General features: G+C 38.7%; 1 protein-coding gene across 1 annotated transcript in view; it reads left to right on the forward strand.

Annotated features, from left to right (window-relative positions):
* HECTD4 (HECT domain E3 ubiquitin protein ligase 4) overlaps positions 1-18,435 on the forward strand; it is a gene marked incomplete at its 5' end in the record, with an annotated part of 190,514 nt that overhangs the window by 79,378 nt on the left and 92,701 nt on the right. Inside the window, 12 exons of the mRNA XM_082667923.1 lie at positions 1,879-1,992; positions 2,730-2,870; positions 7,115-7,347; positions 7,753-7,898; positions 8,722-8,792; positions 9,697-9,802; positions 10,398-10,518; positions 11,205-11,327; positions 13,340-13,464; positions 15,028-15,181; positions 15,640-15,740; positions 17,330-17,528. Of these exons, the coding sequence (XP_082524049.1) occupies positions 1,879-1,992; positions 2,730-2,870; positions 7,115-7,347; positions 7,753-7,898; positions 8,722-8,792; positions 9,697-9,802; positions 10,398-10,518; positions 11,205-11,327; positions 13,340-13,464; positions 15,028-15,181; positions 15,640-15,740; positions 17,330-17,528 (1,634 nt within the window). The remainder of the gene's footprint in view (positions 1-1,878; positions 1,993-2,729; positions 2,871-7,114; positions 7,348-7,752; positions 7,899-8,721; positions 8,793-9,696; positions 9,803-10,397; positions 10,519-11,204; positions 11,328-13,339; positions 13,465-15,027; positions 15,182-15,639; positions 15,741-17,329; positions 17,529-18,435) is intronic.

The following is an 18,435-nucleotide window of genomic DNA, read 5'->3' on the forward strand; positions in this document are numbered from 1 at the left end:
ATCTGAAACTCTTTTTTAGTCTTTTTGGCATGGTTTTTTCCACTCACCTGAGATTAGCCCCATTTGATTAAAACAGGCCTTCACGGTGCCATTTTTTTCATGAGGATATAGCTTACCCAGTGATTCTATTTTAGACCAACAAATAAATAAATGCTTAAATTTTTTCTATGTCCTGTTCCACATTGATCACTGTGGTGGCTACTCAGTGAGTGGGAAAAGTGGTGCTTGCCTTGAGGAGCTCATAGTCTGGTTGGGAGAAATGATGCAGGTGTGTGAAACAACTAGAAAATGATATACAATGCTGTATCACTGCCTGAACCATGGGGAGCAGATGTAAGTGCTGCAGAAAGGATCATTGTTGAGTGGGGTAGAGGGGAGAGACTTCATGAAGTTTTGAGTTTAAGTCATGAAAAATGGCTATTATTCATATAAGTGGCCACATAGGGGAAAGGCATATGCATGGTAAATACAATGAAAAAGAGATTTGGAGAAGACCATTTTGTTGGTGTGCAGGACAGAACAATAGAAAAGAAACAAAGAGTACAGTTTAGATTATACCTCAAGTCAGACGTGATGAGAATCCAGATTACTAGGGTGATGGGAATAAGAAAAAGGAACTTGAGAGACAGTGCTAGAATTTTCTGTTGGAAAGTGGGGAAGAAAGTTATATCAATAATAGCAGCTAGGCCCTTCTGCCATGGCAGCCATTGAAGGGCAGCCGCCATGGCTTCTTGCTGCCCCATGGCCGTGGGCCTCAACAAGGGCCACCAGGTGACCAAGAACATGAGCAAGCTGAGGCACAGCCCTGCAAGATGTGATCCAAAAGGTGTGTGGCTTTGCCCCTTAGGAGCTGCATGCCATGGAGTAGCATGCCAGGGTCTCCAAGAACAAGCAGGCCCTCAAGTTCATCCAGAAAAGGGTGGGGATATACATCTGTGCCAAGAGGAAGCAAGAGGAGCTGAGGAGTGTCCTGGCCGCCATGAGGAAAGCAGCAGCCACGATAAAACCTTCTCAGGAAAAAAAAAAAAAAAGCAGATCCTTGATATATTTAAACTCATTTAATCTTCACAATAACTGTATAAAGTAGGTAACTTTTATTATCTCCACTTTACACATGGGGAAACTGAGAGGTTCGGTAAATTTCCCAGGGTCACACAGAAGTGGTAGAGCTGGAATTCAAATTCAGAATCCTAAAGCTCATGCTTGTCATCACTACACTTCCCTGTGTTAAGGGAAAAGGCTGAAGTGTTTCCAGGTTCTAGAGCCAGGACTTGGAAGGATAGCAACTAAACATCCACTAACCTGTTTTGAGCACCAAATATATGTAAATATTGTAAATATTTCTTGTAAATATTGTTACCTTGTGATGTTAATAATCATAACCCCGTTTGCAATTACCCTTTTGACAATCTATCTTGAAAAAAACCTGTATGTAAAAGTTGCCATTTTAAAAACACTTTCAAAAATATGGTTCACCGTATTGGAAAAGGCTTTATGACAGTTTTCTTTTTGTGGTCTTAATGTGTGTCTTTTGTCTCCTCATTGTTACCACTGGTAGACAACCAAAAAAGATGTGATTTTTTTTTTTTTTTTTTTTGCGGGCCTCTCACCGCTGTGGCCTCTCCCGTTGTGGAACAGCAGGCTCTGGACGCGCAGGCCCAGCAGCCATGGCCCACGGGCGCAGCCGCTCCACGGCACGTGGGATCCTCCCGGCCCGGGGCACGAACCCGCGTCCCCTGCATCTGCAGGCGGACTCCCAACCACTGCGCCACCAGGGAAGCCCAAGATGTGATTTTTATAAAGTCTTGTTAAGAGGCTAAAGTTTAAGCTAACCATCATCTTAAGGCTTATTAAACAGCTTAATATTTGTTTCTGAAGTCCTAGCTTCTAGCTTGGTGTATAATATTTCGGATGGTCAATTCACAAGTCGTGCCGATCTCATAGATGCTGCTGGAAGCTCATTGGGGCGTGGTGCTCTTGTACCAGGATTGGGTAAGAAATAAATGCCCACATTTATTTTCCTTGGAAAATTCAAAATTTAAGCAATTTCTCTTAAAAACTCTTGCTAATTCTCTATGGTATTCTAGTTTCCTTGAAAGAATTTTTTTATGCTCCTCTTTAATTGTGAGGATTAGTATAAGAAATTGTCATATGTGAAATTCCTCTGCATAAATTACTATTGAAGATACTATCCATTAGGTTGTGTAATGTTGTCTATAACAAATTCTTCTTAAAGTTTATGCCATTAAAAAGGTTTATTTTCCTTGAGGGATTAGTATACTTCTTATTGTTAGAAAATGAGCATTATGTTAGCGCATTGGATTTTCTCTTTGCCTTGGCACCTAGGGAGCTCATATCTAAGTTTTGGGCTCAGTTACTAAGGCTTTTACTGTGTGTTAATGTTAATTAGTCCTGTTGTACCTGGGTTTTACTGTAAGCCACTTAAATCCTTTTTGGAATTAAAAAGGTCACATGTAAGTCAGTTACTAAAAACTTTCTATTCCATGAGGCTTATTCCATTCTCACATATGAGTTAAGCCGAGTAGACATTGAATCCTGCCTTCCTACTGAGCCCCAATCTAATGCTTTGTCAGCATTGGGGGGATGTGGGATGTGGCTTGCCAGCACTGGGGAGAATCCTTGCCCTTTCATTCTTTAGCACTGCTATGAGAAGTATGTATCAAGCAGTCAATGGTATGATAGTTGAATAAAGGATGTTCTTTTTGCAGGTGCCTGTTACGATACAGTGAACAACATGCTATGGACATGCTCGAATGACTATATCGATCAATGGTGTAATCCTGGGAATCAGGCCTTCCATTACGTCTGTCAGAGACTTGGAGTCAGCCATATCATCACTGAGCCCAAAGGTAAGGTGCACTCATAGTCCTACAGGAAGAGATTTTTCCCCCATGAAATAGGAGAGAGTACAGCAGCATTAGTAAGTGGCAACATAGCCCAAGCAGCAAAATGTGTCAACAGCCTTCCCTCTTTGAATTTAGAAACCTAGAATTCTTATTATCTGATGGGTTTATGATTAAGTAAATAAGTGTGTAAATAAATAGAGCTTTTGAGGTGGTCCACAGACTTTTTTAAAGGAAAATTGTTATGTCCCTTCTGAAATTGTCAGAACTTTGGGACAGAAGTTCGTTCTTTATTTGTACTTGGTGTGGGATTATGTATGCTGTTATAATATTTTGCATTAATAACAACTTACTTATACACAGACTTACAATTTTGGTAGACTATCTGGTAAAGGACCTTTATATTTCTTAATATTAAGATTCTTAATATAAGTTAATATTAACGTAAAATCTTTTGACTTCAAAGTCAACTATAGTGGTATATATGGTGTAGTGAGTAGCTCAGCAAATCCTCTCCTGATAAAGCAATGATAAAGTGGACTGAATTACCAAAAATAACTATTTCTATAAAATTAAAATGCCAACTAAAAAAAAATTAACTATTTCTAGGCTCTGGAAGTTGACCAAAGGCATATACCAAATTGAGATGCGGTATTCATAAAAAAAACCCCCACTGAACTTTGGCTAAGAACAGTAGAAGTCTGTGATGTTCTTAGCTGCGGACACTCCTGTCCCCTACCTTAAGCTCAGTCAGTGCAGTAATTCCATCAGGGTGGGGCAGATCATGGAAGCCAGCAGCTTGGCTGCCAGAAGGGGCTGACTGATTTGGAGCAGAGCATGGAAAAAAACTCACACACAGCAGCAATGTCCATAACAGTAGTGGTCTTGGTGGCAAACAAACAGCAACAACCAGTGGCTTAGCTAGCCTGAGGTTGTGGTCCTGGTTAGGGCAAGCATCGAACCAGCAAACTAGCCAGAAATTTACTAGTGAGATGTGGGTAGTGAGAAAGCTACAAAGGGCCTTCGTAAGCTCCCCAAACATCTGCAGAGAAGAAGCCAGAGAAGGCCCAAGCTGTTCACACAAGCCTGGCTGAAAATGAGCCTGCATACACATGCAGAGATTTGAGAGGGCCCACAGAAGGTGAAAAGCACAGAATAGTTTAAAACTGCCTAAACTTTGATGTGCTTCTCCCAGAAAACGTGGCTCCATCCAGGGTGGAAGTATTACTGGCTCAGGGTGTTTGAGCACAACCTCTGACTCAGACGAGGTAACCACTAGGAAGGCAGGCTTAAAAATAAAAATGACAATAATAAAAATAAACGAATGAAAGAAAGTAAAAACGAAAATAGAAATAAGAATTTAAGAAAACAAAGTGAGCGGAGGAGAAATCAGTAGCTAAACACTGCAGGCAAAACTCAGATATTAGACTTAGCAGATGAAGACTCCAAAGCAGCCTTTAGAAGTAAATTCAAAGAACTAAAGGAAACCATGTTTAAAAGATTAAAGAAAAGTATGATGACCATGATTAAACAGAGAATTTCAACACAGAATTTATTTAAAAAACAAAAAAAAGACAAAAGAACCAGTTGGAAATTCTGGATTTGAAAAGTTCAATGACTGAAGAGAAAAAATCACGGGAGTAGCTCTATAGCAGATTTGAGATGGTGGGAGAAATAATCAGCAAACTTGGATATAGATGGATAGAGTTATCCTATCTGAAGAATAGAAGAAGACACTTTTAAGGAATACCAGTCAGATATTTTGTAGAATTTCCCTCAGTTTGCGGTCATCTGTTGTTTCCTCCTTTAAAACTGAGGTTATAGATTTGGGGGAAGAATACCACAGAGGTGAAGTGCTTTTCTCATTACATCATATCACAGGGTACATGATAGCAACATGACTTATTACTAGTGATATTAAAATTGATCACTTGGTTTAAATGCCAGCTTTCTTCACTGCAGAGTGAAGAAAGCTTCTTCCCCTTCCATATTCAATTTGTTAGAAGCAAGACATTAAGCCCACACTCATGGGAAGGGGAATTAAGCTCCACCTCCTGGAAGGAAAAACATCAGAGACATATGTTAATTACCACAGTAATTAATATTTTGGAGGAGGTGATACTTTGAGACTTTGGAATTATCTATTAGATTTTCTGTTTCTTCTTGTGTTTGTCTTGGTAGTTGTGTCTTTCTAGAAATTTGTGCATTTTATCTAAGTTTTCTTTTTTTTCTTTTCTTTTTTCTTTTTTATTTTGCGGTACGCGGGCCTCTCACTGCCGCAGCCTCTCCCGTTGCCGAGCACAGGCTCCAGACGGGCAGGCTCAGTGGCCATGGCTCACGGGCCCAGCCGCTCCGCGGCATGTGGGATCTTCCCGGACTGGGGCACGAACCTGTGTCCCCTGCATCGGCAGGCGGACTCTCAACCACTGCACCACCAGGGAAGCCCTGAGTTTTCTTATTTGTTGGCATAAAGTTGCTCCTAGTATTATAATTAGTTTAATTTTTATAGGATCAGTAATAATTTCTCTGCTGTCACTCTTGATTTTGGTATTTGTATAAATTTACTAAAAAACATTGTTTTGTGCACTTAGAATGGGTGAACTTCATGGTATGTGTAAATTGTATCTTGTAAAACAGCAAAAAAGGAGAAATTTATATATTGTGACTCCCTAATTATTATCTCCAAGCCTCTTGCTTCAACTCCAGTCTATGTATTTGTCTCTACTTGGATATCTAACATCTTCAACTTAACATGTCAAAAACAAACTCCCTGTATCTCCCCCCTACAAATCTACACCTACCGAGTCCTCCATATTCCAGTGTATGGATCACTATTCTTTCATATGCTCAGACCAAAAAATTACAGTTATCTTTGACTTTCTTTCTCTAATACCCCACATCCAAATGGACATCAGCAAATCCTGTCAGCTCCCATCTTCAAGATGTATTCCAAGTCTAACCATTTCCCTCTATCTCTGCTGCTACAACTCTAGTCTAGGCCATCATCTTCACCCAGATTATCATAGTAGCCCCCTCACTGGTCTTCCTATTTCCCCTGCAGTCGCCCTCCTCCACCCTGCTTAGGCTTACCTCCACACAGCAGCCAGAGTCTTTTACAATATACATAGTCAGATCTGTCACTCTTCTGCTCAGACACCTCCACTGGCTTCCCATCTAACTCAGAATGAAATTTAAAGACCTCAGTTATTTGGGTAGATCCCAAAGCTACCTTTCAAAAAGTGTTCGGTGAAGACAAACAATACTAACCTGAATTCTGTTGTTGTGAGATCAAGGACTCATAAAGGCACAGAAGAGAGGGGGACCCAGCCAGGCCTTAGGGTTAATATGCAATTGAAAAGTTTAGTTTTGGCAGGGTTTACCTTCTGATAGGTTTTCCTTGAGTCCTTTCCTCATAGCTCACGGTGCCCACAATCCTTTTGCAGCTCTAAGGTCACCCCACCCAAGCCTGACTCTCCAAGGTTACCTACTTTCTTGTTTCTTTTATGCAGTTCATTTCAGCTGGTTTAAGGGAAAAAACAATCTTTTTTTCCTGTACTTTGCCTGTTTAGATTATTTTCACCTCCATTCCCTGAATGTCTATAACTATCATGAGGCATTTATTGTTATATAAGAGGATGCTTGTCAATTCTCTTTAACCAAGGTTGAACTGATGTCTGTCTAGGCTGTGGTAACTAAATGAGATCAAAATGTGTAAAATATATGAGGTACCATGGGAGGAGATATCTCTCGGCTGGAGTGGGTGGTGGGTGTTACCAGAGAGGAGGCATAGAAGATGAAGAGATTTTTCTAGAATAGTTACCACCATGGGATCTGAGCTGAGATGGCTTGAATTCAAATCCCAGCTCTACCACTTAGTAGCTGTGTGACCTAGGGCGAGTTACTGAACCTCTCTAATTCTCGAGTCACTCCTCTACAAAACAGGGCTAAAATAGTCTAAGTTGATAATGATATTGTAAGGTAAAGCATGTAAAGCATTCAGCCCATTGTCTAGCATATAGAAAGGACTCAAGAAGTGGTAGCTACTTATGCTCTTTAAAAAAATGGAAATTCCCAGGTGTTTTCACCCCAGCATTCTGTGGCAGGGAAAAGGGTTCTCCAGCAGTAGTGGGAGAGATTGGAGGCAAGATAGTCTCTTCTGGTGTGCGTGCACCTTTTGCAAGTCAGAGGTATGTTCCTTGGTGGCCACCCAGAGATGTCTTTCCTCACTGACTTTCCTTTTCATCTTCTAGAAGAGGCTATAACTACGAATGAGGTTATAAACCAATTATTGCACCATGTTGGTGCGATGTGCATACACCAACTCAATCTTCTTGCTACCAACCCCAATCTTCCAATCACAAGTGTCTTGGGCAAGCAGCATCCAATTGAAGCGCACCATCTTAGCAGTATTTGTGACATTATGGAGAAGGCCATGGTTAATGGAGACACCTGTATCATACGCTGCATTCTCGTTGTCTTTCAGGTAAATACACTGTTTTGAGATAAAAAAAATAGAGAAAAAGAAACACAAACCTTGGCTTCAGTCAGCTAATTTCTACCAGAAGAAAAGTGTAATAACATTCCTGTTTTGCATCTTACCACATTCTAATCCTGTAATTAGAATTATCATTATATTCATAGCACTGCAGTTAATGGAGTATTGCTATATGTACTGATAGCTCATTGCAATTAATATATGTAAAATATTTACTATAATTATACCATTACACAGTAGAAGCGATTGTCGTTAAAAATCCACCTGGGTATTTATTCATAAGAATAACTAGCGTGAAAAAAAAAAGGATAACTAGCGTGTTCTTTCTTCATAGGGATAATTTTATCCCCAGTAGAATTAGCATTTTCAGATATACCCCTTATGTTTCTGTAGGTGGTGTTTAAATTTTTCTTCAGCCCACAAACTGAAAGGAATCGAGACATCATTCGACGGTCGGGGTTGCTTCTTTGGCAGTTGTTGATGGCACCAAAAGATAAAATTTGCCCTGAAATTCAGAAGGAAGTCTGCCTTGCCATCAGGTAATCAGCACCTGATTTTCTCAGTGCTCTCTGCAGAGGGCTTCTCCTGCACTGCATTGTAACTTTCCCTTCAGACTGGTTGCCTGGATGTCTCTTACCCCATCCCACAGTCAGGACCTCATGTGTAGAGGATAATTTAACTGGAGAGAAGTTTGTGGCCCCACTCCCAGAGGACTCAGGCTGTCCATGTACATACACTCCTCATCTCACTTTCGGATCTTAAAACAAGACCAGAAAAAAATCCCTTTAAATAGATATTTTGGTGGTTTGCAACTGGATGTTCTTCTCATATGGGTCAAAGTGTGGCAAGGTGGTTAAGAAGCAGGCTTTGGCAGCAGATCGACCTGGATTCTAGTCTTTGCTCTGCCACTGACTTCCCAAATGATTTTTTGGCACATTCTGCATATAGCTGGTTTGACTACATCGACTTTTTTTTTTAATTAATTTTTATTGGGGTATAGTTGCTTTACAGTGTTGTGTTAGTTTCTGCTGTACAGCAAATTGAATCAGCTATACGTATACATATCTCCCCTCTTTTTTGGATTTCCATACATTGACTTTTTATAGCTCAATTCTCTTTAACCAGTTCTGCATCTAGCCTCAGATAAGTTATCATTTTGGTAATTCACAAATATGAGAAGGAGAGGGATACTGTTTATCAGGGAGGTCATTGGACTACATCACAACAGTGACTTTAGTTTCAGTTGCTTTCTTAGTGGTGAAACTGTACTCAAACTGGCATCTTTTAATAAAAATTTAAATATTTAGAATTTGGATTTTCTAGAACGTGTTTAAAAGCTTTTCGACTTTTCTGTCATTTCAGCTCTGGTTTAAATATCTTGTACCCAGGTGAAACTGAAATCAATAACTTACTTAAGCTGGTCTTAACAGAAGGTGAGAATTATCCTTTAATTACCCTTGAATAAACAACCTTTTTTGTCCCTAAGGAAATGACTGAATTTTATTTTATTTTTCTTCATATCTGTTGGTCAACGTTATTTTATAAACTTCCCTCTTAGGACTGCTTTTGCTGCATCACATAAGTTTTGGGTCGTCATGTTTTTGTTGTCATTTGTTTCTATGTATTTTTTGATTTCCTCCTTGATTTCTTCAGTGATCTCTTGGTTATTTAGTAGCAGATCGTTTAGCCTCGTGTGTTTGTGTTTTCTACAGTTTTTTTTCCTGTAATTGATTTCTAATCTCATAGTGTTGTGGCTGGAAAAAATGCTTGATATGATTTCAGTGTTCTTAAATTTACCGAGGCTTGATCTCAGTGTTATTTTTAAAATGCACATATGCCAACACTTAAACTAGATGGAAAGCAGAAACCATGTTCTATGCATTGTCAAGTTTTATAAACCTCTTTCTATCCCCACTGTGTAGCATAATGTACCTCACTGTAGATGTTTAGTGAACATTAAAGATAATGATTTCTTGGGATTTCTAAGCCAGTTTTTTCCCCACACATTAAAATCCAACTTTTAAAGTTAGACTCAATGACAATGACAAAATTCACCATGTTAAAGACACCCTGCATTTATAAGCAATATTAGTTTGAGGAATTAGAAATCACACTTCCTGAAATGTCAAGACAGTAACTACACTTAAATCAGGATGTACTGGTTAAAGAAAGTCTGACTGATTGTGATATAGTTTTTGCTGCTGTTGTTTGTGTAAGTACATATGCCTGGTGCCCCTAGGTTGTCGACAGTCTGCTCATTTAAAAACTTTTTTTAAATAACATCAGTTTTCTAAGTGTAATTATCAAGGTAGTTTATGGAGCTTTGTTCTGTGTTAGGAGAGAGAAATAGCGGCCTCTCCCAGCTGCGGGATGTGATCCTAACCAATTTAGCTGAACAGCTTCAAAACAACCGATTTGGCAGTGAGGAGGATGATCATTACAGGTGATGTGATGTCATGTTATTCACTGCTAGCCTTTTCTATGTGTTTTTCTCAGTAATTAATTTACAGTTAAATGTGTTTGATCAACTTTAGTCTCCTATAATATCCTATGTGATAATTGGCGTGTTAAGTCTAAACTGTGGATCAGTTGAAAGATAATAAATCCCACAGTTGCCCTAAGAAATGATAATAGCACATTTCAGTTTAATGAGTAAAATAACTTGAGCCTGGAAGAAGGGTACTTAGCAGAAATAACAGGTGGAGCTTATTTAAGAAATCTTGGTGGAGGGTGTCATCAAATTGCTGGTCTGTGAGAGAGGGTGAAGGTGTGGTTCGAGCTGGTGAGGGGAAGAAGGTGTGTCTCTCAAGCTATTTATAAAATACTTGAACTAGGTGCTTAAGTACCATTGTGTTTCCATAAATTTGATTTAGGTAATATACCTAGTTGTTAGAATCATCACTGAGTAAGATGGTTTACTTAGAGAACCAGTGAATTTTGTATCTTCTATTTGTCATCTTGTACCCATTGTATAAATTTTATCCTTTTATTATTAAACCATTAGTATCTTATTGTTACATTTTTCCTGCATTTTAAAGACTAAATGACGAACTTTTACACTACATTCTGAAGATTGTTGTACGAGAATCCTGTATCTTAATCACCAAGTGCCAAACTGTCTCTAAAGATGATTTTCAAAAACTCCTTTCAACTGTGCCTGTAAGTAAAAATGTGTTTAATGAAAGCAAAATTATATCAAGTTTCCCTGTTTTCATTTTACTGTGTTGAAGTGTGTGTGTACACACATACTTTGCAAGGACAGACTTAATTGATGAAAGTCAATGAATGACTGTGCTTGTCTTAGAAATGTAGAAAAGGCAAATCCACTTCACGTACTTTCTCGAAAGACTTTATTCCTCCTGCTTAAATGTCTTGGTGCGATAAATTGTTAGACTGAATTTGGATGTTTTCATTGTGTTTAAAATACTGGGTGGGGATTTCCCTTCTATTAATTTTTAATTTAACATTGTTTTCTAAACCATCAGTGTTTTACAGAGACTGATAAGAAATAAAAGATTCTTTTAAGGGTTTGGGTAGAGTCTTCTCTCATGGAGATGCATGTGAGGGGAAGAGTGGGTAGGAAGAATTAATTATTAAGAGGCAAAAATTCAAGTATTGAAGTGATTAGTGAGAAATATGTAGCAGAAGGCAGAAAGTTATGGTAAATGTGTCAAATTATGTATCAAAAGCCATGTGGAAATAAGTCACCTGAGAAACTAACTTGGTCTGTTTTCTGTACTTTCTCTTTTGCTTCCCTTGTCGAAATCTTTAAAAAACATGAGGATTACATGAGCCCTTCTTTCAGTAGGGTTTAGGTCATTTAAACGCCCTTATTTGTATTAAAGGCTGCATCCTCCTGCCTGCGCTATCTGATGGCAGTTCAGAACCACCTTCTCAGTAACACTGTTTTGATTAAACCTGATGAGAATGATGACAGTGACAACTCCTTGCAGGGAGAGACATTGAAGGTACAGGTAAACACCAAGCTTTATTCTAACGATGCTTTCTACCCAGTGTGTAAAGCACAGCTTAAATGGCTAAATTTCTGTGTATTATGACGTCAGATTTCACCATGTGGCTTATATTTTTGTGCGAGGTAATATTAGGTCGCTCATTTCATAGATTTTTATGTCATTGCACAGTGGTTACCATATTTGTGACACTCTCATAATGTGTTATCCACGTGCTCCTGTCAGTCTTTTTGTGCCTTTGTTTATTTTCATCTCTTTTTAAGAACTATAAAATACGGCACTTACAAGTGATCTCATACGCACCTGAAAGTTTTATATATAAATATATATATATATCTGTATGTATATGTATATATGTATATAGATATAGATAAATCAGGGAGCATAACATTTTAAACAGTTTTGACATTTTGGCTGGTTTATTATGTTCTCTTGATTCAAATAATTTTAAAAGGTGATAATTTTCTCACAATCCTTATGTTGAATAATTTCTGAACCTATAGTTCATTCCATTTTCTATAATTATTTTTAAGTTAGCTTCTGTGTAAACTCAATAATTTGTTCCCACATGGCAATTTATAACAATCCACAGATTTTTTTTTTTTATAGCCGTGGTTGTTATAATTTTGACAGATGCTTGAGGCTGTTGTTTGCATTGTTCTTCAGAATTTTATCTTTGTGGGAGAATTAGAGAAATCAATAACTTGATTCTTCCTTAAAATGTTGACTAAAACACACTGAAAAATTAACTAAGGAAGCCATAGTTAAAGATAAAAGCCACTATAGTTTGCCCTTTTCTTACCCCTTTTATGCATATATACTATATAAATAAGAGATTTTACATACCTGCTAGTTCATATTTATGGGTTTATCTCATTATGTAATCAATTTTTAAACAGGCAGAAATACCTGAATTAATCATTTAAATTGCTGACACTATTTATTAACTTATCTTGCCTTAGTTTCCTAATCAGTAAAAAGGGGCCATAACATCTCCCTTGTGAGGCTGCAGTGAGGATTAGAGCTGAGGCCTGTGCAGTAGCTGGATGTGCTGCTGCCGGCATGTAGTCAGTAGGTGAAGGCCGATAGGATTGATTAGTATGACTTAAGCCATGATTTTTCTCGTCTAGTCAGTTCAGAATTCCTTTTCTCTTAATGATAAAAATATCTAAATAATACCCCAAAAAGACTCCAGAAAATTCCAACAATGAAAACCAATGTTTTTTATTTGAAAGGTTAAATGTTATAAGTTCTTAATTAACCCATGGAAGGAAATACTCTTGGTAAAGGCAGAGTAGGCTGGCTTATCTAGGAATTCTGGGAAAAATAAAAGATATAGATTTCACCTAAAGGGTTAGTCTGGTTGTATTTTTTTTTCCCTAATAGAAAATAACTGTAAACTAAACATTTCTATGATCTTAACTAGTGTTTCTTAACACATTATTTAGTATTTGTACTCCCGTGAACTCTCCAATAGTTATTTTTAATGTTTAATAGCCTGTAACTGCCTGCTACTTTAGTTGAATTTTTTAACTTGCCTCTTTTCAAGTGTAATGGTTTAAATCATTAAGTAAAAAGGTCACTTGTACTGTTTCAGAATGTTGTGTTTTTGTCTCATTTTATTCACCGCCTATACATGCGCCTTTTACTGTTCTGTTTTTCTCTTTAGCTATCCTCATACCACCCAAGGCAATCTTCCACCTGGACATTTTCTGGGCTGGCCACCGGGAGCTCTCTTGTGCTGGAGGGGATGGGAGAAATGCCTTTTCTCCTGGGGACTCGGTGTGCTCCCCGTGAAATACTGCGTATTTCTGTCAGCACTCCAGACCTTAGCCTCCCAACTCAAATTGTTACTTGCCATCCTAGCGGAACTTACTGCTTTGGGCTTATTCTGGCCACCTCATTATTTAATTTGGAAATGCATCATTAAATACATCATTTCATGTTGTCATTGTAAGTGTATATTCATCACAAAGCTTAAAAATAATTTTATGATATTTTCTACCTAGGAGCTAAAGGTCAGTATTTTGGCTCTTGCCACCCAAATCCTGACTGGATGTGATGAAGTGTTGGAAATGCTACAGCAGGTCACAACTGCCCTCATAAATAGTGACATAGCTGACCGGGAGCAGAGGTGAGGAAATGGGTTGTGAACTGTGACCTGCTGCCATTCAGGAAGAAGAATTTGCTTATGAAAGGGAAATCTTTTAGAAGAGAACATCAAATGTTCATTTAATATAGAGGGATCTTTGTGAGAACAGATTGAAATGGCAAGTGTTTCAAAGCCAAACACAGTTGAACTTTCAATTAATGGTGCTTTTAGGTGGGACTGGGCTGACAACCACGATCTAAGGGTAGCAAGGTGTGGTGGACACCATCGTCTCTGTCACTTGGGTCTTCTACCATCAACACTCCCAAATTGGCCTTTCCTTTAATTATCTAACTCAGCACTATGTGCACTTAGTTCCCTTATGGTAAGTACTTTAGGGAGGTAGAAGTGACTTAGTGATACAGATAATTAACTGCTATGCAAAAGACGACACTGACATGATATCTCAAGATTTTACGGTAATTTTATTTCTCCAAATACAGGAGTAATCTATGTATAGGGTAAACTTCTCTTTCCTGGTATTAAAGCTCTTTCTCCATACTCCCCATTAAAATTTCTGCTGTGGTTTGTTGTCAAAGATGAGTTACATCCTGTGTTCATTGATGATTTCAGTGTTGAGATACTGATCTGAAACAATCATGCAGTGTGTTTTTCCTCCAGTAACCCTGTCTGTCCCACGTCCCTGTTTCTCGCCTACTCCCAGAGAGTAGGTAGGCAGGTTGGAACTGAGAACAATATAATCCAGAAAGGTGTTGCACTGGGGCTTGTTAGGACATGTAAGGTTCACTGCTGGCACGTGGTGCAGATCTGCCCTGGGGAGGAAGTACAGTCTGAGAGCTGGGGAGACGTGGGGGTTGTTTCCGGTTCCAGCCCCAGTACCCTAAGCAGTTTTAGAGAATTTACATAACACACATGTTTCTTCGGGTGAGTCATATACCTTAATTCTTCTAGCAGAGGATTGGGATATTAAGAGTGTGATTTTAGGTGATCATTTCATAATATACACATATATCAAATCATTAATTGTACACCTTAAATTTATACAGTGATGTTAGTTATATATCAATAAAACCAGGGGGGAGAAAAAGAACGTGATTTTAAAGGCAGATTAAAAATCTGCCTGCCTCTGTCCCCGACAGGAACCAGTTTCTCTAGGTCAGAAGTGGGTATCGCTGCTCTGGGCAGCTGAGTCAGTGTTGTAGCCATTCACTGGCTCCTTATCAGAGACTCAGTGCAGCACTGTGACCTGCAGCCCCAGAGGCAAGGAGACTTGGCAGGTGGTAACTAGAGTAGCTGTTTGCATTTTAGAACCCATTTATAAAGTGCTTCGAAGGTGCTGTGAAATGCACCATGTAAACTTTTTGGGGGGCAAAATCACAGGTTGGAGGTGAAATCTATTACTAGATTTCTGTTCTCTCCCTCTCCTTCATGGTAGGTGGGAAATTTGTAGACTGAATTGCTGTAAAGGTAAGTGCTTAGCTAGTTTAAGGAGGTGCAGTTTAAGAGAATTTGTCAGATAAGAATGATAATAGTTTCTTTACATGCTTGGGAACTGCTTAAGCTGTGTGTTTTCTTGAACTTTCGTAGGTTAAAAGGCTTGGAACAAGTTACTAAGGCTACTATGCTCGGTCACCTTCTTCCTGTGTTACTGACCTCCCTGATGCATCCAAATTTACAGACTCTGACCATGGCCGATGCCCTGATGCCTCAGCTAGTGCAGCTGGTACTTTATACCAGTCAGGTATGATCCTAGGCGTGCCAAAGTGAACTGCTCTTCAGGAGCAGGAAATAAAGCGAAATAAAGGTGGAATGAAGAAAAACACTGTGTCATAAAAATAAGCTGAAATATTAAAGGAAAACATTTAATTTGTTTGACTGAATTACTTACTGCAATCTTTTAACAAATACTGATTACCGGTCAGCTGTAAAAATGCTGTCTACGATGCAGCTGAGATCCTTTCATTATATTTAGTCTCCTGAGCCCTTGCTGGATATTGGTAACTAATATAAATGATATATTCCATTCCAGTGTTAAATAAAACAATATTAAGTGGTCTAAGTAGCAAAGCTTTTCTTAGTGAAAGAGAGCAGGCTAGGATTGTAAAAAGATGATTTAAGTGAGAATTCTGAGTTTGGCTGTAGTACCATCCCAACAACTGACAAGTAAGCACTTTAGGACATGATGATTTTGTGTTTCAGACGGCTTTGCTGCTCAAAACCCAGTGTCCGGTTTTTGCTGAGGTGGGCTGTTCCCCATGTGGTGCATCAGACCAGAAGGGCAGGCTGTTCCCTGATGAGAGGTAAGGGATGCTGCTTCCTTGCAGGAACCTCTGCCACGTTTTCTTCTGGCGAAAGCCTAGTACTCCTTTTACAACAATGATTTTTCTAACTGGGAAAAGAAGGAGACTTCAGGGGCAAAATTTTACAGATAATTAGAGAATTGCTTTGGAGATTATAGGAACAGGTTAGAACAAATTTCCCCACAGATCAAGAGATTAGTTTAAAACTGAAAAGTTCTCATATACAAATAATGGAGATGTTTGACTTTGGCAAACAGTTTGACAGTTTTTTAAAAAGTAAACCTACATCTACCATATGACCCAGCTATTCCACTTCTAGGTATGTGCACAAAAGAAAAGAAAGCACAGATTCTTTGTGAAGGTTCATTAACAGCTTTAGTTAGAATAGGCCAAAACAAGAAACAACTCAAATGTCCATCAACAAGTAAAGGGGTAACACACTGTGGTATAGCCATACAATGGAATCCTACTCAGCAATAAAAAGGAATGAACTACTGATATTTTCAACAACACAGATGAGTCTTAGAATACTTATGCTGAGTGAAAGAAGCCAGAGCCACCTAAGAAGTACAAACTGTATGATTCTATTTATATAAAGCTCTAGAAAATACAAAGTGATTTCTAGTGAAATAAAGCATAAGAAGTGATCACCTGGATTACCAAGAGGATGGAGGAAACTTCACAGGTGTAACATATGGCCAAACTTACCAAATTGTACGCTTTAAATATATGCCACTTATTATATGTCAATTACATCTCACTAAAGCCGTCTTTAAAAACATTGATCAGAAAGGAAGGACTTCGAGTTTCTCTAGAGCAGCGTGCTGTCCAGTTGAGCTTTGTGCGGTGATGAAAATTTGTATCTTTGTTGTTCGATGCTGTTGGCCACGGCCACGTGCTGTTACTGAGCACTTGCTATGTGGCCAATGTGAACAAGAAACTGAATTTTACACTGTGTTTCATTTAGATTCAACTTAAATGGCCACATTTGACGAAGTAGCCCCCACATTGGATAGCGCAGAGCTGAAAGGGAGTAAGAGAAATCCACAAGAGCTAAGTTTAGGATACAGGAGTTTGTATTCCACAGTCTTGGGCTGTGAAGTCCTTGAGAGTTCAAAGACAGTAGAGAAGAGGACCTTTGAAGGCACTTTAGTAAAAATTATAGTAAGAGTAGTCATGCAGTCTCATGGGTTTTTCAACAATTGACATTTAGATATAAACAAAGGAAACTTTACAGGACACTTCCTGTGGGATTTGGAAAGTGGCCAATCTTAAAGGTCCTTTAGAGTCTCTTTCCCCCCCCACCCCCTACCCCCGAGGAATTTTAAATGAGAGTTGGCAAGATCTTCTCCTGGATATGAATTGGGATTCCCCCTTGAAAAAAGGGGGGGAAAATGCAAATATATTGTCTAACAAAGAAAAAAGAACCTTAGATACAGGAATGTTAAAAATGTTTCTGGTTACAGTGCTGTCATACTGTATGTTGTGGAAAATTAGAGCAAAATTTCTTAACCTTTTGTATTTTATTGTGTATACATTTTCCTTTCCTTGCTGTTAAGTTCAATCACTTTCTCTTTGTCTGGTTTTAGAATGCTGGAAGAGAAGGAAGAGCCAGGGTTTCTCACTGGTTTAAAGATTCCTGCTCCATGGGCTGCTGGGAAGACTGTGGAAACAGTCCATCCTGTCAGAGACAACTATAAATTTAAAGAAACTGTTCATATCCCCGGAGCTCGCTGCCTATACCTTAGATTTGATAGCAGATGCTCTTCACAATATGACTATGACAAAGTAAGCAAGAACTGATTTAGTATTGGTTTCACCTCTAATAAGCTGATTTCTTAGATGCTTCTTATTTTTCTTTGCTGCTGGTCACCATTCTTGACTTATTTCTGTCTGCAGATACCTCTTAGGAGAGCTTCTTAAGATAATGCCTTGAAGGGTAGTGACTGGGGGAGTCAGAGCCAGCACCTCTGCAGTCTGAGAACAGTGTTTTAATGATGTGTTGAAAGTGGACTTTTGTAAGCTTTCAAAGATGTAGATCCAAGTCAAAGGAAATTTTCTTTTCCATGCTGTTTCACTCTTGCCTTCCCTCGGTGCTTGGAATTCCTGTAGATGTGGGTGTCCACTCATCTAAAAAGGTCTTACTGCCCAATTCTTGGGGCTTCTCATGTATCTTTTGGGAGAAGGTGGCTTTTTAGAAGGGTTTCAGATGTGCCTAGGATCTGGTTTATATTTATTTAAATTATTTGTTCTTCTTTGCCATTACCTCAGGGCCCACATAGATTTTGAGGAAATATAGTTTCCAACCTAGTGGCTGAACAATTATAAGTAAAAGGAATCATGTTAGGGGTTGAAGTATTTTCTTCTGTCTCTAATTGTTGCATTGTAAACCATCGTGTTGAACTTACAAGGAAAGGCTAATGAAATTGTGATGTGTAATGTATAAGAACAACTGCAGGATTGTCTGATAGTGTTTTATGTACACAGGATTTTTTTTTGTAGATTGTTAGCTATCTTGTCTTTTTCTCTGAACTATAAGGGCAAATGGTCTTAAATCCCATCAAGGGAGAGTTTTAGGGTAAAAATAGGGAACTTCTTAACTGTGTATACTGAGATGGTGAAACACATTATTGGGCAAGTTATAGAATCCTCTTTCCCCTTATCTTTTAGGGTAGTGAAGATTCCCAGATGTCTG

This window comes from Grampus griseus, assembly GCF_964374135.1.
Source record: "Grampus griseus genome assembly, chromosome: 12".
Taxonomy (NCBI): Eukaryota; Metazoa; Chordata; class Mammalia; order Artiodactyla; family Delphinidae; genus Grampus; species Grampus griseus.